At 39.7% G+C, this 27,728-nt stretch overlaps 1 protein-coding gene across 1 annotated transcript in view; it reads right to left on the bottom strand.

Annotated features, from left to right (window-relative positions):
• Window positions 1-15,014: 15,014 nt before the first annotated feature.
• edem2 (ER degradation enhancer, mannosidase alpha-like 2) overlaps window positions 15,015-27,728 on the bottom strand; it is a 13,545-nt gene continuing 831 nt past the window's right edge. The window contains exons 2-11 of the mRNA XM_061902588.1: window positions 24,325-24,435; window positions 24,224-24,263; window positions 24,049-24,154; window positions 23,858-23,983; window positions 19,147-19,358; window positions 16,241-16,382; window positions 16,014-16,138; window positions 15,809-15,953; window positions 15,622-15,743; window positions 15,015-15,562 (exon numbers count right to left, since the gene is read on the bottom strand). Of these exons, the coding sequence (XP_061758572.1) occupies window positions 15,116-15,562; window positions 15,622-15,743; window positions 15,809-15,953; window positions 16,014-16,138; window positions 16,241-16,382; window positions 19,147-19,358; window positions 23,858-23,983; window positions 24,049-24,154; window positions 24,224-24,263; window positions 24,325-24,435 (1,576 nt within the window). The 3' untranslated portion in view covers window positions 15,015-15,115. The remainder of the gene's footprint in view (window positions 15,563-15,621; window positions 15,744-15,808; window positions 15,954-16,013; window positions 16,139-16,240; window positions 16,383-19,146; window positions 19,359-23,857; window positions 23,984-24,048; window positions 24,155-24,223; window positions 24,264-24,324; window positions 24,436-27,728) is intronic.

Genomic DNA, 27,728 nt, shown 5'->3' with positions numbered 1-27,728 from the left:
ACTTGGAGAAGGCATGCGACCGTGCCCTTCAAGAAGTCCTGTGGAGACTGCTCAAGAGATTGTGGGGTATCAGACCGTCTGGACTTGGAGAAGGCATGCTACCGTGCCCTTCAAGAAGTCCTGTGGAGACTCCTCAAGAGATTGTGGGGTATCAGACAGTCTGGACTTGGAGAAGGCATGCGACCGTGCCCTTCAAGAAGTCCTGTGGAGACTCCTCAAGAGATTGTGGGGTATCAGACCGTCTGGACTTGGAGAAGGCATGCGACCGTGCCCTTCAAGAAGTCCTGTGGAGACTGCTCAAGAGATTGTGGGGTATCGGACCGTCTGGACTTGGAGAAGGCATGCGACCGTGCCCTTCAAGAAGTCCTGTGGAGACTGCTCAAGAGATTGTGGGGTATCAGACCGTCTGGACTTGGAGAAGGCATGCGACCGTGCCCTTCAAGAAGTCCTGTGGAGACTGCTCAAGAGATTGTGGAGTATCAGACCGTCTGGACTTGGAGAAGGCATGCGACCGTGCCCTTCAAGAAGTCCTGTGGAGACTGCTCAAGAGATTGTGGGGTATCGGACCGTCTGGATTTGGAGAAGGCATGCGACCGTGCCCTTCAAGAAGTCCTGTGGAGACTGCTCAAGAGATTGTGGGGTATCAGACCGTCTGGACTTGGAGAAGGCATGCGACCGTGCCCTTCAAGAAGTCCTGTGGAGACTGCTCAAGAGATTGTGGGGTATCAGACCGTCTGGACTTGGAGAAGGCATGCGACCGTGCCCTTCAAGAAGTCCTGTGGAGACTGCTCAAGAGATTGTGGGGTATCAGACCGTCTGGACTTGGAGAAGGCATGCGACCGTGCCCTTCAAGAAGTCCTGTGGAGACTGCTCAAGAGATTGTAGGGTATCAGACCGTCTGGACTTGGAGAAGGCATGCGACCGTGCCCTTCAAGAAGTCCTGTGGAGACTGCTCAAGAGATTGTGGGGTATCAGACCGTCTGGACTTGGAGAAGGCATGCGACCGTGCCCTTCAAGAAGTCCTGTGGAGACTGCTCAAGAGATTGCGGGGTATCAGACCGTCTGGACTTGGAGAAGGCATGCGACCGTGCCCTTCAAGAAGTCCTGTGGAGACTGCTCAAGAGATTGTGGGGTATCAGATCGTCTGGACTTGGAGAAGGCATGCGACCTTGCCCTTCAAGAAGTCCTGTGGAGACTGCTCAAGAGATTGTGGGGTATCAGACCGTCTGGACTTGGTGAAGGCATGCGACCGTGCCCTTCAAGAAGTCCTGTGGAGACTGCTCAAGAGATTGTGGGGTATCAGACCGTCTGGACTTGGAGAAGGCATGCGACCGTGCCCTTCAAGAAGTCCTGTGGAGACTGCTCAAGAGATTGTGGGGTATCGGACCGTCTGGACTTGGAGAAGGCATGCGACCGTGCCCTTCAAGAAGTCCTGTGGAGACTGCTCAAGAGATTGTGGGGTATCGGACCGTCTGGATTTGGAGAAGGCATGCGACCGTGCCCTTCAAGAAGTCCTGTGGAGACTGCTCAAGAGATTGTGGGGTATCAGACCGTCTGGACTTGGAGAAGGCATGCGACCGTGCCCTTCAAGAAGTCCTGTGGAGACTGCTCAAGAGATTGTGGGGTATCAGACCGTCTGAACTTGGAGAAGGCATGCGACCGTGCCCTTCAAGAAGTCCTGTGGAGACTGCTCAAGAGATTGTGGGGTATCAGACCGTCTGATTGTGTCAGTCCGTTCCCTGTATGATCAGTGTCAGAGCTTGGCCCACATTGCCAGCAGTAGGTGGAGGAGGTAAAGTACCTCAGGGGATTAGTAAAGCGGACCCTGCATCGATCTGTCGTGGTGAAGAAGGAGCTAAACCGGAAGGCAAAGTGCTCAATTTACCTGCCAAGTTATGTTCCCATCCTCACCTATGTTCATGAACTTTGGGTCATGACCGAAAGGACAAGATCACGGGTACAAGCGGCCCAAATGAGTTTCCCCCGCCAGGTGGCAGGTCTCTCCTTTGGAGATAGGGTGAGGAGCTCTGACATCCGGGAGGAACTCAAAGTAAAGCCGCTGCTCCTCCACATGGAGAGGAGCCAGATGAGGTGGTTCGGGCATCTGGTCAGGAATGCCACCCGAACGCCTCCCAAGGGAGGTGTTTAGGGCACATCCAACCGGTAGGAGACCACAGGGAAGACCCAGGACACGGTGCAGAGACTATGTCTTCCAGCTGGCCTGGGAACGCCTCAGGATCGCCTGGGAAGAGCTGGACTAAGTAGCTACGGACAGGGATGTCGGGGCTTCTCTGCATAGGCTGCTGCCCCCGCAACCCAACTTTAGATAAGCCAAAGAAAATGGTTGAATGGAGATACACATGTATATGTGTGTGTGTGTGTGTGTGTGTGTGTGTGTGTGTGTGTGTGTGTGTGTGTGTGTGTGTGTGTGTGTGTGTGTGTGTGTATATATATATATATATATATACATATATATATATATATATATATATATATATATATATATATTTATAAAATATGTATGTATATGTTATAAATATTGTGTATTTATTACATCATTTTTATATTTAAAGATTTATGATGTAAAAAATTATATTCAAATGTAATTAGGTATACTAAAGTAAAATAATAAATCATAATAAATTAATATTTTTTCAGGAATTTGTCGTATTTTAAGTCTGGATACAATTACACAATATTTGTTCAAATATATATTATGGATATTATATAAATATGTAGTTGTTTATTCATTTACAATATGTGTCGTTATTTATATATTAATATATGATTTGTAGTTATATTTTTTTTATATTTACTAAAAAAATGTAAATGAACGATAATGTAAAAAAACATACATTTTTCAAATTCAATTAATTTTTTTTAATTATATTTTAGTATGTGTTTTATGATATTTGTATTCAACCATATTTTGAATAATAATAACACTTTTGTATTTCATTTTTTATTTTGTGTTTCTTTTGATTAATTATTCATTTTGATTTTCTTCTTTTCCACTTTCAGTTTCCCCAGTCAGGCGTGGCCATGAATGGTTTTGGCCTACTTTTACACACACATCATGTGTGTAGAAACACACACAAATAATATTATATAATAGTGTATAAACACACACATAATATAATAGTCCATAAACACACACATAATATAAAATAATAGGGTATAAACACACACATAATATAGTATAATAGTCTATAAACACACACATAATATAGTATAATAGTCTATAAACACACACGTAATGTAAAATAATAGGGTATAAACACACACATAATATAAAATAATAGTCTATAAACACACACATAATATAAAATAATAGGGTATAAACACACACATAATATAATATAATGGTGTATAAACACACACATAATATAAAATAATAGGGTATAAACACACACATAATATAAAATAATAGGGTATAAACACACACATAATATAAAATAATAGGGTATAAACACACACATAATACAGTATAATAGTCTATAAACACACACATAATATAAAATAATAGGGTATAAACACACACATAATACAGTATAATAGTCTATAAACACACACATAATATAGTATAATAGTCTATAAACACACACATAATATAAAATAATAGTGTATAAACACACACATAATATAAAAAAATAGGGTATAAACACACACATAATATAGTATAATAGTCTATAAACACACACATAATATAAAATAATAGTGTATAAACACACACATAATATAAAATAATAGGGTATAAACACACACATAATATAAAATAATAGGGTATAAACACACACATAATATAGTATAATAGTCTATAAACACACACATAATATAAAATAATAGGGTATAAACACACACATAATATAAAATAATAGGGTATAAACACACACATAATATAAAAAATTAGGGTATAAACACACACATAATACAGTATAATAGTCTATAAACACACACATAATATAGTATAATAGTCTATAAACACACACATAATATAAAATAATAGGGTATAAACACACACATAATATAGTATAATAGTCTATAAACACACACATAATATAAAATAATAGGGTATAAACACACACATAATATAAAATAATAGGGTATAAACACACACATAATATAGTATAATAGTCTATAAACACACACATAATATAATATAACAGGGTATAAACACACACATAATATAGTATAATAGTCTATAAACACACACATGATATAATATAATATAAAAATGTATAAACACACAGATAATATAATAGTGTATAACACATAATATAATATAATAGTGTATAAACACACATAATATAGTATAATAGTGTATAAACACATAATATAATATAATAGTGTATAAACACACATAATATAGTATAATAGTGTATAAACACACACACATAATATAATAGTATATAAAGAACTCACACAAATGCATTTTAATTTTCCTGAGGGAACCCTCTTGAAGGAATCAATAAAGTACTGTATACAATAAAGTATAGTATACAATAAAGTACTGTATACAATAAAGTATAGTATACAATAAAGTATAGTATACAGTTAAGTATAGTATACAATAAAGTATAGTATACAATAAAGTACTGTATACAATAAAGTATAGTATACAATAAAGTATAGTATACAGTTAAGTATAGTATACAATAAAGTATAGTATACAATAAAGTATAGTATACAATAAAGTATAGTATACAGTTAAGTATAGTATACAATAAAGTATAGTATACAATAAAGTACTGTATACAATAAAGTATAGTATACAATAAAGTATAGTATACAATAAAGTACTGTATACAATAAAGTATAGTATACAGTTAAGTATAGTATACAATAAAGTATAGTATACAATAAAGTACTGTATACAATAAAGTACTGTATACAATAAAGTACTGTATACAATAAAGTATAGTATACAATAAAGTACTGTATACAATAAAGTACTGTATACAATAAAGTACTGTATACAATAAAGTATAGTATACAATAAAGTACTGTATACAATAAAGTACTGTATACAATAAAGTATAGTATACAATAAAGTATAGTATACAATAAAGTACTATCTATGGGATTGGGAACATTCTACAAAGCAACATTTGAGGACAAAAAAGCAGATGACCACAACAAGAGTGTGTGTAGTCATGTTCTGGATCTTCTGTGCAGGGTGGAGTCACTTAAGTGTTTGCGTGTTGACACAACATTGAAGACATGCACACACACACACAAACACACACACACACACGTCATATTCTGCTTGCAAGGTGCCGAGCTTAGGATGGAATTCCCCTTCCGTCACATAGTGGGAATGATGAGGGGGGAAAACTGGCCTGAGAGCCTCCTCCATACATCCCACGCACACACACACACACACACACACACACACACACACACACACACACACACACACACACACACTTCATGAGAAGACTATGCAGCGATGTGAGCCTCGCCCTTCTGATTTTGTTGTCATTGATGAACTGCTAATGATGAACAGATGACTCTGTGTGTGTGTGTGTGTGTGTGTGTGTGTGTGTGTGTGTGTGTGTGTGTGTGTGTGTGTGTGTGTGTGTGTGTGTGTGCGTGGTAAGTATACTTGGTAAGTATACATGGTGAGTATGCAGAGCAAGTATACTGTACATTGTAGGTATGCATGGTAAGTATGTATGGTAAGTATTATGCATGATAAGTATGCATAAGTAAGTATGCATGTAAGTATGCATGTAAGTATGCATGGAAGGCATGCATGGTAAGTATACATGGCAAGTATACTGTACATGGTAGGGTATACATGATAAGTATGCATGGATGGTATGCATGGTAAGTATACATGGCAAGTATACTGTACATGGTAGGGTATACATGATAAGTATGCATGGATGGTATGCATGGTAAGTATACATGGCAAGTATACTGTACATGGTAGGGTATACATGATAAGTATGCATGGATGGTATGCATGGTAAGTATGCATGGTGAGTATACATGGCAAGTATACTGTACATGGTAGGGTATACATGATAAGTATGCATGGATGGTATGCATGGTAAGTATACATGGCAAGTATACTGTACATGGTAGGGTATACATGATAAGTATGCATGGATGGTATGCATGGTAAGTATACATGGCAAGTATACTGTACATGGTAGGGTATACATGATAAGTATGCATGGATGGTATGCATGGTAAGTATACATGGCAAGTATACTGTACATGGTAGGGTATACATGATAAGTATGCATGGATGGTATGCATGGTAAGTATGCATGGTGAGTATACATGGCAAGTATACTGTACATGGTAGGGTATACATGATAAGTATGCATGGATGGTATGCATGGTAAGTATACATGGCAAGTATACTGTACATGGTAGGGTATACATGATAAGTATGCATGGATGGTATGCATGGTAAGTATACATGGCAAGTATACTGTACATGGTAGGGTATACATGGCAAGTGTGCATGGTAAGTATTTTGTACATGATAGGGTATACATAAGTATGCATGGTAAGTATAAATTAAAAGTATACTGTGCATGGTAGGATATACATAAGTATGTATATAAGTATGCATGGTAAATATACAAACCCCGTTTCCATATGAGTTGGGAAATTGTGTTAGATGTAAATATAAACAGAATTCAAATCCTTTTCAAGCCATATTCAGTTGAATATGCTACAAAGACAACATATTTAATGTTCAAACTCATAAACTTTTTGTTTTTGCAAATAATAATTAACTTAGAATTTAATGGCTGCAACACGTGCCAAAGTAGTTGGGAAAGGGCATGTTCACCACTGTGTTACATCACCTTTTCTTTTAACAACACTCAATAAACGTTTGGGAACTGAGGAAACTAATTGTTGAAGCTTTGAAAGTGCAATTCTTTCCCATTCTTGTTTTATGTAGAGCTTCAGTCCTTCAACAGTCCGGGGTCTCCGCTGTCCTATTTTACGCTTCATGAAGCGCTACACATTTTCCATGGGAGACAGGTCTGGACTGCAGGCGGGCCAGGAAAGTAGCCGCACTCTTTTACTATGAAGCCGCGCTGTTGTAACATGTGGCTTGGCATTGTTTTGCTGAAATAAGCAGGGGCGTCCATGATAACGTAGCTTGGATGACAACATATGTGGCTCCAAAACCTGTATGTACCTTTCAGCATTAATTGTGTCTTCACAGATGTGTAAGTTAGCCATGCCTTGGGCACGAATACACCCCCATACCATCACACATGCTGGCTATTCAACTTTGCGCCTATAACAATCCGGATGGTGATTTTCCTCTTTGTTCCGGAGGACACCACATCCACAGTTTCCAAATATAATTTGAAATGTGGATTCATCAGACCACAGAACACTTTCCCACTTTGCATCAGTCCATCTTAGATGAGCTCGGGCCCAGCGAAGCCAGCGGCGTTCCTGGGTGTTGTTGATAAATGGCTTTCGATTTGCATAGTAGAGCTTTAACTTGCACTTTCAGATGTAACGACCAACTGTAGTTACTGACAGTGGTTTTATGAAGTGTTCCTGAGCCCATGTGGTGATATCCTTTTACACACTGATGTCTGTTTTTGATGCAGTACCGCCTGAGGGTTCAAAGGTTGGTAATATCATGGCTTAAGTGCAGGGATTTCTCCAGATTCTCTGAACCTTTTGATGATTTTACGGACCGTAGATGGTAAAATCCCTAAATTCCTTGCAATAGCTCGTTGAGAAATGTTGTTCTAAAACTGTTTGACTATTTGCTTACAAAGTGGTGACCCTCGCCCCGTCCTTCTTTGTGAATGACTTAGCATTTCATGGAAGCTGCTTTTATACCCAATCATGGCACCCACCTGTTCCCAATTAGCCTGCACACCTGTGGGATGTTCCAAATAAGTGTTTGATGAGCATTCCTCAACTTTATCAGTATTTATTGCCAGTTTTCCCAACATTTTTGTCACGTGTTGCTGGCATCAAATTCAAAAGTTAATGATTATTTGCACACATAAAAAATGTTTATGAGTTTGAACATCAAATATGTTGTCTTTGTAGCATATTCAACTCATATGGAAACAGGGTTTGTACATGGCAAGTATACTGAACACGATATAGTATACATGGCAAGTATGCATGGTAAGTATACTGTACACGGTAGGGTATAGATGGCAAGTATGCGTGGTAAATATGTGTGCTAAGTATACATGGCATGTATACTCTAATTATAGGGTATACATGGCGAGTATGCATGGCAAGTGTACTTGCCATGCATACTTGTGCACATGGTAGCATATACATAAGTATGCATGGAAGGTATGCATGTTAAGTATGAATGGAAAGTATGCAGGGTAGGTATACATGGCAAGTATACTGTACATGGTAGGGTATACCTGGCAGGTATGCATGGTAAGTATACTGTACATGGTAGGGTATGCATGGTAAGTACGCATGGTAAGTATGCATTGTAAGTATGTGTGCTAAGTATACTGTACATGGTAGGGTATGCATGATAAGTATGCATTGTAAGTATATGTGCTAAGTATACTGTACATGGCAGGGTATGCATGATAAGTATGCATTGTAAGTATGTGTGCTAAGTATACTGTACATGGTAGGGTATGCATGGTAAGTACGCATGGTAAGTATGCATTGTAAGTATGTGTGCTAAGTATACTGTACATGGTAGGGTATGCATTGTAAGTATATGTGCTAAGTATACTGTACATGGCAGGGTATGCATGATAAGTATGCATTGTAAGTATGTGTGCTAAGTATACTGTACATGGTACGGTATGCATGATAAGTATGCATGATAAGTATGCATTGTAAGTATGTGTGCTAAGTATACTGTACATGGTAGGGTATGCATGATAAGTATGCATAAGTATGCAAGTATGCATGATAAGTATGCATGATAAGTATGCATTGTAAGAATGTGTGCTAAGTATACTGTACATGGTAGGATATGCATGATAAGTATGCATGATAAGCATGCATTGTAAGTATGTGTGCCAAGTATACTGTACATGGTAGGGTATGCATGATAAGTATGCATTGTAAGTATGTGCGCTAAGTATACTGTACATGGTAGGGTATGCATGATAAGTATGCATTGTAAGTATGTGTGCTACGTATACTGTACATGGCAGGGTATGCATGATAAGTATGCATTGTAAGTATGTGTGCTAAGTATACTGTGCATGATATGTATGCACGATAAGTATGCATTGTAAGTATGTATGCTAAGTATACTGTACATGGTAGGGTATGCATGATAAGTATGCATCGTAAGTATGTGTGCTAAGTATACTGTACATGGTAGGGTATGCATGATAAGTATGCATGATAAGTATGCATTGTAAGTATGTGTGCTAAGTATACTGTACATGGTAGGGTATGCATGATAAGTATGCATTGTAAGTATGTGTGCTAAGTATACTGTACATGGTAGGGTATGCATGATAAGTATGCATGATAAGTATGCATTGTAAGTATGTGTGCTAAGTATACTGTGCATGGTAGGGTATGCATGATAAGTATGCACGATAAGTATGCATTGTAAGTATGTGTGCTAAGTATACTGTACATGGTAGGGTATGCATGATAAGTATGCATTGTAAGTATGTGTGCTAAGTATACTGTACATGGTAGGGTATGCATGATAAGTATGCATTGTAAGTATGTGTGCTAAGTATACTGTACATGGTAGGGTATGCATGATAAGTATGCACGATAAGTATGCATTGTAAGTATGTGTGCTAAGTATACTGTACATGGTAGGGTATGCATGATAAGTATGCATGATAAGTATGCATTGTAAGTATGTGTGCTAAGTATACTGTACATGGTAGGGTAGGCATGATAAGTATGCATTGTAAGTATGTGTGCTAAGTATACTGTACATGGTAGGGTATGCATGATAAGTATGCATTGTAAGTATGTGTGCTAAGTATACTCTACATGGTAGGGTATGCACGGTAAGTGTGTGTGTAAACACAAAATAAACACACACAGTTACACAACAATCACATCATAAAGTCCACATTAAAGCGTCTTTTAACGGTTCTATTTGAGAGTTCTCACCGGGCCCACTCCAGTTCTCACCGGGCTCACTCCAGTTCTCAGGACCCCTCCCGTTCTCAGTTGTCACTGCACGTGCACTCTGATGATGTCACGCTCCTGGAAGCCGACCCCTCCCTAGCAACCACGTCCAGCAATTTAGGCAAACATCTGGAGCGCTGCTTCTAGAACCTGCTGGTATGTCAGCTGCTTTGCTTTGGTTCCACCGCTCGCTGGGTTCTACTGGTGTCCGGTTCTGTTGGGTTTCATGGCCGGTTGCTTTGGTTTCAGCAGAACCACTGACCTGCTCAAGAAGCACACTTTGCTCTTCCTGGGTGATGATGAAGTAACAAAGCCCAAAAGCAGTGAAGTTGTCAGGTTGTGTAAAAGCTAAATAAAAAGAGACTACAACAAATCATTTTCAACTTATATTCAATTGAATGGACTGCAAAGACAAGATATTTCATCTTCACACTGACAAACCTTGGTATTTTTTGCAAATAATCATTAACTTAGAATTAAATGGCAACAAAAAAGTAGTCATAGAGGAGCATTTTTACCAGTGTGTTACATGGCCTTTCCTTTGAACAACACTCAGTAAAGTTTTGGGAACTGAGGAGACACATTTTTGAAGTGGAATTATTTCCCATTCTTGCTTGATGTACAGCTTAAGTTGTTCAACAGTCTCCTGCCTCATATTTTAGCCTTCACACATTTTCAATGTCTGGACTACAGGCAGGCCAGTCTAGTACCCGCACTCTTTTACTATGAAGCCACACTGTTGTAACACCTGGTTTGGCATCGTCTTGCTGAAATAAGCAGGGGCGTCCATGATAACATATGTTGCTCCAAAAGCTGTATGTACCTTTCAGCATGAATGGTGCCTTCACAGATGTGTAAGTTAGCCAGTAATACACCCCCATACCATCACACATGCTGCGTAGAACACTTTCACCCTAGAACAATCACTAATACACCCCCATACCATCACACATGCTGCGTAGGACACTTTCACCCTAGAACAATCACTAATACACCCCCATACCATCACACATGCTGCCTACAACACTTTCACCCTACAACAATCACTAATACACCCCCATACCATCACACATGCTGCCTACAACACTTTCACCCTAGAACAATCACTAATACACCCCCATACCATCACACATACTGCCTAGAACACTTTCACCCTAGGCCAATCACTAATACACCCACATACCATCACACATGCTGCCTAGAACACTTTCACCCTAGAACAATCACTAATACACCCCCATACCATCACACATGCTGCCTACAACACTTTCACCCTAGAACAATCACTAATACACCCCCATACCATCACACATGCTGCCTACAACACTTTCACCCTACAACAATCACTAATACACCCCCATACCATCACACATGCTGCCTACAACACTTTCACCCTAGAACAGTCCACATGGTTCTTTTCCTCTTTGGTCCAGTTTCTAAAAACGATTTGAAATGTGGACCCACCAGACCACAGAACACTTTTCCACGTTGAATCAGTCCATCTTAGATGAGCTCGGGCCCAGCGATGCGTTTCTGGGTGTTGTTGATAAATGGCTTTGTCTTTGCATTGTAGAGTTTTCACTCGCACTTACAGATGTAGCGACGAACTGTAGTTTATGACAGTTGTTTTCTGAAGTGGTCCTGAGCCCATGTGGTGATATCCTTTACATAATGATGTGGCTTTTTGATGCAGTAGCGCCTGAGGGATGGCCAAGGTGCGTAATATCATGGCTTACCTGCAGTGATTTCTCCACATTCTCTGAACCTCTTGATATTACAGAGCGTAGATGGTGAAATCCCTAAATTCCTTGCAATAGCTGCTTGAGATCTTTAAGGTCACAAGTACAGAATGTGGATGGACCTTTGAAGTCACAAGTCCAGAAAGTGGGTGGAACTTTGAAGTCACAAGTCCAAAAGGTGGATGGACCTTTGAAGTCACAAGTCTAGAAGGTGGATGGACCTTTGAAGTCATGAGTCCAGAAGGTGGATGGACCTTTAAGGTCACAAGTCCAAAAGGTGGATGGACCTTTGAAGTCACGAGTCCAGAAGGTGGGTGGACCTTTGAAGTCACAAGTCCAAAAGGTGGATGGACCTTTGAAGTCATGAGTCCAGAAGGTGGATGGACCTTTAAGGTCACAAGTCTAGAAGGTGGATGGACCTTTGAAGTCATGAGTCCAGAAGGTGGATGGACCTTTAAGGTCACAAGTCCAAAAGGTGGATGGACCTTTGAAGTCATGAGTCCAGAAGGTGGATGGACCTTTAAGGTCACAAGTCCAAAAGGTGGATGGACCTTTAAGGTCACAAGTCTAGAAGGTGGATGGACCTTTGAAGTTATGAGTCCAAAAGGTGGATGGACCTTTGAAGTCACAAGTCCAGAAAGTGGCTGGAACTTTGAAGTCACGAGTCCAGAAGGTGGGTGGACCTTTGAAGTCACGAGTCCAAAAGGTGGATGGACCTTTGAAGTTATGAGTCCAGAAGGTGGATGGACCTTTAAGGTCACAAGTTTAGAAGGTGGATGGACCTTTAAGGTCACAAGTCCAAAAGGTGGATGGACCTTTGAAGTCACGAGTCCAGAAGGTGGGTGGACCTTTGAAGTCACAAGTCCAAAAGGTGGATGGACCTTTGAAGTCATGAGTCCAGAAGGTGGATGGACCTTTAAGGTCACAAGTCTAGAAGGTGGATGGACCTTTGAAGTCATGAGTCCAGAAGGTGGATGGACCTTTAAGGTCACAAGTCCAAAAGGTGGATGGACCTTTAAGGTCACAAGTCTAGAAGGTGGATGGACCTTTGAAGTTATGAGTCCAAAAGGTGGATGGACCTTTGAAGTCACAAGTCCAGAAAGTGGCTGGAACTTTGAAGTCACGAGTCCAAAAGGTGGATGGACCTTTGAAGTCATGAGTCCAGAAGGTGGATGGACCTTTGATGTCATGAGTCCAGAAGGTGGATGGACCTTTAAGGTCACAAGTCTAGAAGGTGGATGGACCTTTGAAGTCATGAGTCCAGAAGGTGGATGGACCTTTAAGGTCACAAGTCTAGAAGGTGGATGGACCTTTGAAGTCACGAGTCCAGATGGTGGATGGATCTTTGAGGTCACAAGTCCAGAAAGTGGGTGGAACTTTGAAGTCCCGAGTCCAGAAGGTGGGTGGACCTTTGAAGTTATGAGTCCAAAAGGTGGATGGACCTTTAAAGTCACAAGTCCAGAAAGTGGGTGGACCTTTAAAGTCATGAGTCCAGAAGGTGGATGGACTTTTAAGGTCACAAGTCCAAAAGGCGGATGGACCTTTGAAGTCACAAGTCCAAAAGGTGGAACTTTGAAGTCACGAGTCCAGAAGGTGGGTGGACCTTTGAAGTCACGAGTCCAGAAGGTGGGTGGACCTTTAAAGTCACGAGTCCAGAAGGTGGGTGGACCTTTGAAGTCACAAGTCTAGAAGGTGGATTGACCTTTGAAGTCATGAGTCCAGAAGGTGGATGGACCTTTAAGGTCACAAGTCCAAAAGGTGGATGGACCTTTGAAGTCATGAGTCCAGAAGGTGGATGGACCTTTAAGGTCACAAGTCCAAAAGGTGGATGGACCTTTGAAGTCATGAGTCCAGAAGGTGGATGGACCTTTAAGGTCACAAGTCTAGAAGATGGATGGACCTTTGAAGTCATGAGTCCAGAAGGTGGATGGACCTTTAAGGTCAAAAGTCTAGAAGGTGGATGGACCTTTAAGGTCACAAGTCTAGAAAGTGGATGGACCTTTGAAGTTATGAGTCCAGAAGGTGGATGGACCTTTAAGGTCACAAGTCCAAAAGGAGGATGGACCTTTAAGGTCACAAGTCCAAAAGGAGGATGGACCTTTGAAGTCACAAGTCCAGAAAGTGGGTGGAACTTTGAAGTCCCGAGTCCAGAAGGTGGGTGGACCCTTGAAGTTATGAGTCCAAAAGGTGGATGGACCTTTAAAGTCACAAGTCCAGAAAGTGGGTGGAACTTTGAAGTCACGAGTCCAGAAGGTGGGTGGACCTTTGAAGTCCAAAAGGTGGATGGACCTTTGAAGTCACAAGTCAAGAAGGTGGATGGACCTTTAAGGTCACAAGTCTAGAAGGTGGATGGACCTTTGAAGTCATGAGTCCAGAAGGTGGATGGACCTTTAAGGTCACAAGTCTAGAAGGTGGATGGACCTCTGAAGTCACGAGTCCAGATAGTGGATGGATCTTTGAGGTCACAAGTCCAGAAAGTGGGTGGAACTTTGAAGTCCCGAGTCCAGAAGGTGGGTGGACCTTTGAAGTTATGAGTCCAAAAGGTGGATGGACCTTTAAAGTCACAAGTCCAGAAAGTGGGTGGACCTTTAAAGTCATGAGTCCAGAAGGTGGATGGACCTTTGAAGTCATGAGTCCAGAAGGTGGATGGACCTTTAAGGTCACAAGTCCAAAAGGTGGATGGACCTTTGAAGTCACAAGTCCAGAAAGTGGGTGGAACTTTGAAGTCCCGAGTCCAGGTGGGTGGACCTTTGAAGTTATGAGTCCAAAAGGTGGATGGACCTTTGAAGTCATGAGTCCAAAAGGTGGATGGACCTTTGAAGTCACAAGTCCAGAAAGTGGGTGGAACTTTGAAGTCCCGAGTCCAGGTGGGTGGACCTTTGAAGTTATGAGTCCAAAAGGTGGATGGACCTTTGAAGTCATGAGTCCAGAAGTTGGATGGAGGTTTAAAGTCAAGGGACTAGAAGGCTCTGAGTCTTTGTCACCATGGACTCATGCAGAAAGACCAGAGTCCAGAACCACACCCTGAGTGGAGGAGGGGAAGGTGAAGACACAGGAGACAAGGAAACAGGAGACAAGGAGATGAGGAAGGAGTGAAGGAAGGGATTTCTGCTGGACCAGAAGTGGATTGACCAAGTCATGTGCTGCCCCCCAGTGGTGACAGTCAGTAAGACACGTGGCTGTAATAAAAATAGACTTTAATCCCATAGAGGTCATGTGACCAAACCAAGATGGCTCCCGGAGCCAAAAGAACATCCCAGTGTGTCACATGACCTACGAGGTCAGGTGTTGTCTGTGAAAACCTGCCCGAGGACGGCCAGGCGAGCGCTGAAGGGCTGGACGGGACAGGACAGCGTGGGCGCCGTCTTCCTCCTGCCGGGCTTCAAAGCGATGCTTTGGGATCGCCCGGGCGGCTGGTCGTCCGCGTGCGAGGCGGGCGGCGGCGAGCGCTCGCCCAGCAGGATGTCGCGCAGCTCCTGGCGCTCGCTGGCGTGTCGGCTGCAGCAGTGGAGCGCCGCCGGGTCCAGAGGGTGCGCCTCCGTGTTGAAGATGTAGCCGCCCGCGCTCAGCACGCACTGGCCGTCCTCGCCACCCTCCTCCCACGACTCGGCCCCGCCGCCGTGCAGGAAGTGGGCGGGGTCAAAGAGCAGGTAGAGGTACTTGAGGGTCTCGGCCAGGAAGAAGGACTCCATCCTGTTGTCCAGCTGGTGATCTCGCACGTCCTTCACCTGAGGGCGTAAGAAAACATCAACGTCGTCTGACGGAAGCCCCGCCCCCCCTCACCCACGCTGGCGTAGCCGCAAGGCGTCTTGGCGATCTTCTCGATGGACTCCAGGGCGTCCAGGCCCAGTTGCAGGTAGGTGTGGTCCCCCGTGGCTCGGAACAGGTACATGGCGCTCTCCATCAGCTCTGCACGCACAAACACGGCCGACATTAGCGGGCGTCCGCCTCGGGCGTGGAACGGATGAACGGACCGGGTCTGAGCGGGTAGCCCTCCCTCTTGTCCACGCTGTGACCCTGAGGGATGCTGTAGAACTCGGGTAGACTTCCGAACTGCCTCCACACCGAGTAGTAGTTCTGGAAGGTTCTCACGGCCGCGTCCAGGTTCCCCAGCAGAGACTGAAACGAGCCAGAGTCGGTGAGGCGTGGCGCTCGCACGGCGAAGGGGGGCGTGGCTACCTGCAGGCCGGGCCAGAAGGCCTCCAGGGACTGGAAGACGGGCATGGACACGGTTCCTTTGTGCATCTGGACCCAAAGGTACCAGTCGTCGAAGCGTGTGTAGTTCTGGATGGCGCGGTCGTACGCTGGCGGACAAAGTCACACCTCCGTTGTTCTCGCTCCCCAGAAGGTCACCAGAAGGTCACCAGAAGGTCACCAGAAGGTCACCAGAAGGTCACCTGACTCACCCTCGAACATCTGCAGCAGCTCCTCGTCCTGCAGCAAGATGGCGCCTTTCACCAGGTACTCAAAGTAGGAGTCCACGCCCGCTCCGATGCCGGCGTCCTGCGCCACCCACTTCCTGGACACGATGTCGATGTGGTTGCCCACCTACACACACACACACACACACACACACACACACACACACACACACACACACACCTGAGGTCAAACAACTCAGTCGGAACAAAATGTTTGAAGACAAAGCACACGTCAGACTTGTCAAAATCCCTAAATTCTGGACTATTAGCCGCTGCTTTTTTGCTCCGCTTTGAACCCTGTGGTTTACAAATCGGTGTGGCTGATTGATGGATTTTTGCTCGCCAAAGTTTTTCATTCGTCTCAAGCAGAAACGGTGGAATTGTGTGTTGTTGTTTGTGTTATGGCGCTTTCTTTTGGACGAGTTCGCTCGCTGCAGAAATGTTGTTGTCGTTTTAATGCCCTAAACCGGATGTAAAACCGTCCGTAGCGTTTCTACTCGTATGGATTCTTCATTCATCAGTTTTCCAATATAACTAAAACAAGTCTTACTTACTGAACTGTCCCGTGTGTAATGTCTGTAGGAGTGTCTCATGCATATTCGTATCTTAAGCTAATGACGCTACCGTCGTTAGCATTAGCTAATATGCTAACACATTTACGAGTGTCTGTATTAGTGTTATTAACGTAGAATGGTATTTTTTTTTTAAGTTTAAGTACCACTGATAGTCACACACACACACAAGGTGTGGTGAAATTAACCTTTGCATTTGACCCATTCCCTTGTTCCACCCCTGGGAGGTGAGGGGAGCAGTGAGCAGCAGCAGTGGCCGAGCTCGGGAATCATTTTGGTGATTAAACCCCCAATTCCAAGCCTTGATGCTGAGAGCCAAGCAGGGACTACCCATTTTTATAGTCTTTGGTATTACTCGGCCACTGAACGGGCTCCTGGTTTTTCAGCAATTGAACATGCAAAAATTTGCCCCAAAAAAAGCATCATTTAAAGATGTTTTTGTGTTTAAAGAAATGAAAAGTAATCAACAGAGTTGACATAAATACATTAATCCAAATTAATCACTGTCTGTTTCAGTCACTATGTCATTTAGTCACTACAGTAATTGTGTTCACATCCACAGGAACCACATGGGTTAGCCTAATATATACTGTATTTACAACCTTACTAGTGTTCTCTTCACATCCACAGATGGTTCATGTAGTTATTGACATTATTTACACATGAATTTGTCTGTTTCAGTCACTGTGTTATTTAGTCACTACAGTAATTGTGTTCACATCCACAGGAACCACATGGGTTAGCCTACTATATACAGTATTTACAACCTTACTGGTGTTCACTTCACATCCACAGATAGTTCATGTAGTTATTGACATTATTTACACATTACTTTGTCTGTTTCAGTCACTGTGTTATTTTGTCACCACAACTTGTGTTCACATCCACAGGAACCACATGGGTTAGCCTACTATATACAGTATTTACAACCTTACTAGTAGTGTTCACTTCACAGCCATTGATGGTTCATCTACTTATTGACATTATTTATACATTAATTTGTCTGTTTCAGTCACTGTGTTATTTTGTCACCACAACTTGTGTTCACATCCACAGGAACCACATGGGTTAGCCTACTCTATACAGTATTTACAACCTTACTAGTAGTGTTCACTTCACAGCCATTGATGGTTCATCTACTTATTGACATTATTTATACATTAATTTGTCTGTTTCAGTCACTATATTATTTAGTCACTACAGTAATGTGTTCACATCCACAGGAACCACATGGGTTAGCCCACTCAATACAGTATTTACAACCTTACTAGTGTTCACTTTACATGTACAGATGGTTCATCTACTTATTTACATTATTTACACATTAGTTTGTTTCAGTTACTATGTCATTTAGTCACGACAGTAATTGTGTTCACATCCACAGGAACCACATGGGTTAGCCCACTCAATACAGTATTTACAACCTTACTAGTGTTCATTTCACACGTTCCGATTGTTCATCTAGTTATTGAAATTATTTACACATTAGTCTTTTTCAGTCACTATGTCATTTACTCACTACATTAACTACCACTTGTGTTCACGTCCACAGGAACCACATGGGTTAGCCTAATATATACTGTATTTACAACCTTACTAGTGTTCTCTTCACATCCACAGATGGTTCATGTAGTTATTGACATTATTTACACGTGAATTTGTCTGTTTCAGTCACTGTGTTATTTAGTCACTATAGTAATTGTGTTGACGTCCACAGGAACCACATGGGTTAGCCTACTATATACAGTATTTTCACATCCACAGATGGTTCATCTAGTTATTGACATTATTTGCACATTAGTCTGTTTCAGTCACTATGTTATTTAGTCACTATATTAATTCCCACGTGTGTTCACGTCCACAGGAACCACATGGGTTAGCCTACTATATACAGTATTTACAACCTTACCGGTGTTCACTTCACATCCACAGATGGTTCATGTAGTTATTGACATTATTTACACAGTCTGTATCAGTCACTATGTTATTTAGTCACTACATTAATTCCCACGTGTCTTCACATCCACAGGAACCACACGGGTTAGCCTAGAGATAGATAGCGTTAGGTTTTTGACTTCTTCATGCTTTATATTGATTTAATTTGTTTTCATTTAAAAAAACTACTTTTTTTTTAGGGTGTGGCGGCTATGATTTTGCCACATCGGTTCATTAAGGGGAGACCCTGAATAACTTTTGAATTCAACTTTTGACTATTTAAAAGCAAGGGCAAGTAAATGGGCGGGGCTAGACACAGTGCAGTGTGTTGATTGGTGGACACTGGACAGAGAATGTTCCCCTCCTAACAAACAAGACCCTTACCAGTCCGATGTCAGATCTGGTGTTCCAAAGCACCCTCAGGGCCCGGCGAGCCACGTTCTCAAAGGTGGCGTCTCCGGTGAGTCGGCTGAGCGTGGCGAACTCCAGGATGAAGGTCCCGACGCCGGCGGTGCAGGTGACCGGCGTCTCGGTGGGACTGACGCCGCGCAGCAGGTTGACCGTGCCGTACGGCATTCCGGTGGGCGTCTGGAACGCTGGAAGACATTTATGGTGGTACTTAATGAATACTTAGGTCTACTACACTACTGTATTTAATGTTGTCATGATGGTGGTACTTAATGAATACTTGGGTCTACTACACTAATGTATTTAATGTTGTCATTATGGTGGTACTTAATGAATACTTAGGTCTACTACACTACTGTATTTAATGTTGTCATTATGGTGGTATTTAATGAATACTTAGGTCTACTACACTACTGTATTTAATGTTGTCATGATGGTTGGTACTTAATGAATACTTGGGTCTACTACACTACTGTATTTAAGGTTGTCATTATGGTGGTACTTAATGAATACTTAGGTCTACTACACTACTGTATTTAATGTTGTCATTATGGTGGTACTTAATGAATACTTGGGTCTACTACACTACTGTATTTAATGTTGTCATTATGGTGGTACTTAATGAATACTTGGGTCTACTACACTACTGTATTTAATGTTGACATTATGGTGGTACATAATGAATACTTAGGTCTACTACACTACTGTATTTAATGTTGTCATGATGGTGGTACTTCATGATGGTGGTACTTAATGAATACTTAGGTCTACTACACTACTGTATGTTAATGTTGTCATTATGGTGGTACTTAATGAATACTTGGGTCTACTACACTACTGTATTTAATGTTGTCATGATGGTGGTACTTAAAGAATACTTAGGTCTACTACACTACTGTATGTTAATGTTGTCATTATGGTGGTACTTAATGAATACTTGGGTCTACTACACTACTGTATTCAATGTTGTCATTATGGTGGTACTTAATGAATACTTGGGTCTACTACACTACTGTATTTAAGGTTGTCATTATGGAGGTACTTAATGAATACTTAGGTCTACTACACTACTGTATTTAATGTTGTCATGATTGTTGGTACTTAATGAATACTTGGGTCTACTACACTACTGTATGTTAATGTTGTCATTATGGTGGTACTTAATTAATACTTGGGTCTACTACACTACTGTATTTAAGGTTGTCATTATGGTGGTACTTAATGAATACTTGGGTCTACTACACTACTGTATTTAATGTTGTCATTATGGTGGTACTTAATGAATACTTGGGTCTACGACACTACTGTATTTAATGTTGTCATTGTGGTGGTACTTAATGAATACTACTTGGGTCTACTACACTACTGCATTTAATGTTGTCAGGATGGTGGTACTTAATGAATACTTAGGTCTACTACACTACTGTATTTAATGTTGTCATTATGGTGGTACTTAATGAATACTTGGGTCTACTACACTACTGTATTTAATGTTGACATTATGGTGGTACTTAATGAATACTTGGGTCTACTACACTACTGTATTTAATGTTGTCATTGTGGTGGTACTTAATGAATACTACTTGGGTCTACTACACTACTGCATTTAATGTTGTCAGGATGGTGGTACTTAATGAATACTTAGGTCTACTACACTACTGTATTTAATGTTGTCATTATGGTGGTACTTAATGAATACTTGGGTCTACTACACTACTGTATTTAATGTTGTCATTATGGTGGTACTTAATGAATACTTGGGTCTACTACACTACTGTATTTAATGTTGACATTATGGTGGTACTTAATGAATACTTGGGTCTACTACACTACTGTATTTAATGTTGTCATTATGGTGGTACTTAATGAATACTTAGGTCTACTACGCTACTGTATTTAATGTTGTCATTATGGTGGTACTTAATGAATACTTAGGTCTACTACACTACTGTATTTAATGTCATTATGGTGGTACTTAATGAATACTTAGGTCTACTACACTACTGTATTTAATGTTGTCATTATGGTGGTACTTAATACTTGGGTCTACTACACTACTGTATTTAAGGTTGTCATTATGGTGGTACTTAATGAATACTTGGGTCTACTACACTACTGTATTTAATGTTGTCATTATGGTGGTACTTAATGAATACTTGGGTCTACTACACTACTGTATGTTAATGTTGTCATTATGGTGGTACTTAATGAATACTTGGGTCTACTACACTTCTGTATTTAATGTTTTCATTATGGTGGTACTTAATGAATACTTGGGTCTACTACACTACTGTATTTAATGTTTTCATGATGGTGGTACTTAATGAATACTTGGGTCTACTACACTACTGTATTTAATGTTGTCATGATGGTGGTACTTAATGAATACTTAGGTCTACTACACTACTGTATGTTAATGTTGTCATTATGGTGGTACTTAATGAATACTTGGGTCTACTACACTACTGTATTTAATGTTGTCATGATGGTGGTACTTAATGAATACTTGGGTCTACTACACTACTGTATTTAATGTTGTCATTATGTTGGTACTTAATGAATACTTGGGTCTACTACACTACTGTATGTTAATGTTGTCATTATGGTGGTACTTAATGAATACTTGGGTCTACTACACTACTGTATTTAAGGTTGTCATTATGGTGGTACTTAATGAATACTTGGGTCTACTACACTACTGTATGTTAATGTTGTCATTATGGTGGTACTTAATGAATACTTAGGTCTACTACACTACTGTATGTTAATGTTGTCATTATGGTGGTACTTAATGAATACTTAGGTCTTCTACACTACTGTATTTAATGTCATTATGGTGGTACTTAATGAATACTTAGGTCTACTACACTACTGTATTTAATGTTGTCATTATGGTGGTACTTAATGAATACTTGGGTCTACTACACTACTGTATTTAATGTTGTCATTATGGTGGTACTTAATGAATACTTAGGTCTACTACACTACTGTATTTAATGTTGTCATTATGGTGGGACATAATGAATACTTGGGTCTACTACACTACTGTATTTAATGTTGACATTATGGTGGTACTTAATGAATACTTAGGTCTACTACACTACTGTATTTAATGTTGTCATTATGGTGGTACTTAATTAATACTTGGGTCTACTACACTACTCTATTTAAGGTTGTCATTATGGTGGTACTTAATGAATACTTAGGTCTACTACACTACTGTATGTTAATGTTGTCATTATGGTGGTACTTAATGAATACTTAGGTCTTCTACACTACTGTATGTTAATGTCATTATGGTGGTACTTAATGAATACTTAGGTCTACTACACTACTGTATTTAATGTTGTCATTATGGTGGTACTTAATGAATACTTGGGTCTACTACACTACTGTATTTAATGTTGACATTATGGTGGTACTTAATGAATACTTAGGTCTACTACACTACTGTATTTAATGTTGTCATTATGGTGGTGCTTAATACTTGGGTCTACTACACTACTCTATTTAAGGTTGTCATTATGGTGGTACTTAATGAATACTTAGGTCTACTACACTACTGTATGTTAATGTTGTCATTATGGTGGTACTTAATGAATACTTAGGTCTACTACACTACTGTATTTAATGTTGTCATTATGGTGGTACATAATGAATACTTGGGTCTACTACACTACTGTATTAAATGTTGTTATTATGGTGGTACTTAATTAATACTTGGGTCTACTACACTACTGTATTTAATGTTGTCATTATGGTGGTACTTAATGAATACTTAGGTCTACTACACTACTGTATTTAATGTTGTCATTATGGTGGTACATAATGAATACTTGGGTCTACTACACTACTGTATTTAATGTTTACATTATGGTGGTACTTAATGAACACTTAGGTCTACTACACTACTGTATTTAATGTTGTCATTATAGTGGTACTTTATGAATACTTAGGTCTACTACACTACTGTATTTTAATGTTGTCATGATGGTGGTACTTAATGAATACTTGGGTCTACTACACTACTGTATGTTAATGTTGTCATTATGGTGGTACTTAATGAATACTTGGGTCTTCTACACTACTGTATGTTAATGTCATTATGGTGGTACTTAATGAATACTTAGGTCTACTACACTACTGTATGTTAATGTCATTATGGTGGTACTTAATGAATACTTGGGTCTTCTACACTACTGTATGTTAATGTCATTATGGTGGTACTTAATGAATACTTAGGTCTACTACACTACTGTATGTTAATGTCATTATGGTGGTACTTAATGAATACTTAGGTCTACTACACTACTGTATGTTAATGTCATTATGGTGGTACTTAATGAATACTTAGGTCTACTACACTACTGTATGTTAATGTCATTATGGTGGTACTTAATGAATACTTAGGTCTACTACACTACTGTATGTTAATGTCATTATGGTGGTACTTAATGAATACTTAGGTCTTCTACACTACTGTATGTTAATGTCATTATGGTGGTACTTAATGAATACTTAGGTCTTCTACACTACTGTATGTTAATGTCATTATGGTGGTACTTAATGAATACTTAGGTCTACTACACTACTGTATGTTAATGTCATTATGGTGGTACTTGGAGAGCCAAGTGTTTCCTGAACTTGTTTCTTCTCTCAAACTGCCATCAGGACTATGTTGGTGTACCTGGCAGCAGTTTCCTGGCGGCGTCCTCAGCCATCCTCAGAAGGGGACCAGAACACGGCCAGCCGGGCTCCAGCTGCATGCCGGCCCTGCCAGACAGCATGTGGGCCGACAGCAGACCACCCACCACTACAGGTAGGACCCTCGTTAGCGCAGCTGGAAGACGATTGGCTCGGAGGTTGAGGCTGACATACCTCTGATGTTGGTCTCGAACACGGAGGCGTTGACGTCGATGTCGAAGTTGATGGTGTCTTGCAGGAGCGAGGCCACGCGCTGGAACTCCGTCTGGTTCCCCAGCACCTTGGCACAGAGAGGTGTCAATCAACACTCAGCATGGGGGTCCGACAGGAAGTAGGGTTGCAGTCTCACCAGCAGGGTGTCCAGGGCGTCGATGAGCGTCAGCGAGAAACTGAGAAAGAAGAAGGCGGTGACTGACAGGCCTCAACTTAGAAGGCAACCTTTGACCTCACCTGCCCCAAGTGTCCTGGCCGTCGCAGGTAAGGGGGCGGAGCTCGTCGTAAGGGAAGGCGTTGTCCAGGTAACTGTTGTAGGCGTGGTAGAACATGCCTTTGATTCGCTGTCTGAAAAGTAGTTTAAGGTGAGCACGAGAGGTGGGAATCTTCTCACCATTATTGATGCATCTTTCATTTATTTATATTGATGCACTTTTACTTTGTTTTTCTTTTACTAAATGAGCGTGCAACTAGGGTTGTCTCGATACCAATATTTTGGTATCGCTACCAAATTGTATTTCAATACTTTCTAAGTAAAGGGGACCACAAAAAATGTCATTATTGCCTTTATTTCAACAAAAAAACTTAAGAGTACATGAAACATATGTTTATTATTGTAATTTAGTCCTTAAATAAAATGTTGAACATACTAGACAACTTGTCTTTTAGTAGTAATTAAACAAAAAAAGACTCCTAGTTAGTATGCAGTAACATATTGTGGCATTCGTCATTCTATTATTTTGTCGACATTATGAGGGACAAACTGTAAAAAAAATATTATTAATCTTTTGCTTCATATACTGTAAATACCTGCTTATTTTATGTTTTATGTTTTATGTTTTATGTATGTATACATAGATACATCTGTCATCTCTATCTTTTTTTTTTTATTTATTTTTTATTTATTTATTTATTTTATTTATTTTTTTAAATTTATACTACCATATTGTATATGCACCTTAGGAGGAGCTGCTCCAATTTCGTTGTTCTTTGAACCTGTTCATTGCAATAATGACAATAAAACTCTATTCTATTCTATTCTATTCTATTTTCTGTTTTAACATGTTCTATCTACACTTCTGTTAAAATGTAATAATCACTTATTTTTCTCTTCTTTGATACTTGACATTAGTTTTGGATGATACCACACATTTAGCTATCGATCCGATACCAAGTAGTTACAGTATCATACAATAAAATATAATATCTAATACACCAGTAATAACATAGTTAAAAAAATACTGATGTAAAGGGTAGGTGTCGATCTGTTTTCTGTTTTAACATGTTCTATCTACACTTCTGTGTAAAATGTAATAATCACTTATTTTTCTCTTCTTTGATACTTGACATTAGTTTTGGATGATACCACACATTTCAGTATCGATCCGATACCAAGTAGTAACAGGATCATACAATAAAATATAATACCTAATACACCAGTAATAACATAGTTAAAAAATACTGATGTAAAGGGTAGGTGCCGATCTGTTTTCTGTTTTAACATGTTCTATCTAAACTTCTGTGTAAAATGTAATAATCACTTATTTTTCTCTTCTTTGATACTTGACATTAGTTTTGGATGATACCACACATTTAGGTATCGATCCGATACCAAGTAGTAACAGGATCATACAATAAAATATAATACCTAATACACCAGTAATAACATAGTTAAAAAATACTGATGTAAAGGGTAGGTGTCGATCTGTTTTCTGTTTTAACATGTTCTATCTACACTTCTGTTAAAATGTAATAATCACTTATTTTTCTCTTCTTTGATACTTGACATTAGTTTTGGATGATACCACACATTTAGGTATCGATCCGATTACAAGTAGTAACAGGATCATACAATAAAATATAATACCTAATACACCAGTAATAACATAGTTAAAAAATACTGATGTAAAGGGTAGGTGTCAATCTGTTTTCTGTTTTAACATGTTCTATCTAAACTTCTGTGTAAAATGTAATAATCACTTATTTTTCTCTTCTTTGATACTTGACATTAGTTTTGGATGATACCACACATTTAGGTATCGATCCGATACCAAGTAGTAACAGGATCATACAATAAAATATAATACCTAATTAACCAGTAATAACATAGTTAAAAAATACTGATGTAAAGGGTAGGTGCCGATCTGTTTTCTGTTTTAACATGTTCTATCTAAACTTCTGTGTAAAATGTAATAATCACTTATTTTTCTCTTCTTTGATACTTGACATTAGTTTTGGATGATACCACACATTTAGGTATCGATCCGATACCAAGTAGTAACAGGATCATACAATAAAATATAATACCTAATACACCAGTAATAACATAGTTAAAAAATACTGATGTAAAGGGTAGGTGTCGATCTGTTTTTTGTTTTAACATGTTCTATCTAAACTTCTGTGTAAAATGTAATAATCACTTATTTTTCTCTTCTTTGATACTTGACATTAGTTTTGGATGATACCACACATTTCGGTACCGATCCGATACCAAGTAGTAACAGGATCATACAATAAAATATAATACCTAATACACCAGTAATAACATAGTTAAAAAAATACTGATGTAAAGGGTAGGTGTCGATCTGTTTTCTGTTTTAACATGTTCTATCTACACTTCTGTGTAAAATGTAATAATCACTTATTTTTCTCTTCTTTGATACTTGACATTAGTTTTGGATGATACCAAACATTTCGGTATCGATCCGATACCAAGTAGTAACAGGATCATACAATAAAATATAATACCTAATTAACCAGTAATAACATAGTTAAAAAATACTGATGTAAAGGGTAGGTGTCGATCTGTTTTCTGTTTTAACATGTTCTATCTACACTTCTGTGTAAAATGTAATAATCACTTATTTTTCTCTTCTTTGATACTTGACATTAGTTTTGGATGATACCACACATTTAGGTATCGATCCGATACCAAGTAGTTACAGTATCATACAATAAAATATAATACCTAATACACCAGTAATAACATAGTTAAAAAATATTGATGTAAAGGGTAGGTGTCGTTCTGTTTTCTGTTTTAACATGTTCTATCTACACTTCTGTTAAAATGTAATAATCACTTATTCTTCTCTTCTTTGATACCACACATTAGTTTCGGATGATACCACACATTTCGGTATCGATCCAATACCAAGTAGTTACAGGATCATACATTGGTATATTCAAAGTCCTCATGTGTCCAGGGACGTATTTACTGACTTTATTAACGTAATATATATTTTTTAAAAAGGAACAAAGATCTTGTGATGGTAAAAAATATTGATAGTAGTATCAACTAGATACGCTGTTGTACTTGGTATCATTACAGTGGATGTCAGGTGTAGACCCACCCATGGCATTTGTTTACATTGTGACTGCGGTGAGCTATTGTATCCTCTTACAGTGTGTAGTTAAGCATGTTTAACTATTCACCGTCCTCCGGTGATACTGTTATTTGTAAGGAACTTACCTTATTTGTCGCCATGGAGGCGAAGATTAGTAATTTAGAAGTAGCTAAAACACTATGGATGGACATTAACTGCTAGCTAGCTACAAATATCTTAAAGCACCTCATCCTCAGAAGAGTTTCAGTGTTATAACTTCCCCTTTATCTTTACTATTTACACCAAAATGCGTCCATT

Source organism: Nerophis ophidion, linkage group LG06 (genome assembly GCF_033978795.1).
Source record: "Nerophis ophidion isolate RoL-2023_Sa linkage group LG06, RoL_Noph_v1.0, whole genome shotgun sequence".
Lineage (NCBI taxonomy): Eukaryota > Metazoa > Chordata > Actinopteri > Syngnathiformes > Syngnathidae > Nerophis > Nerophis ophidion.
Note: the sequence above shows the minus strand (reverse complement) of the source record. Positions and strands in the feature narration are given on the sequence as shown.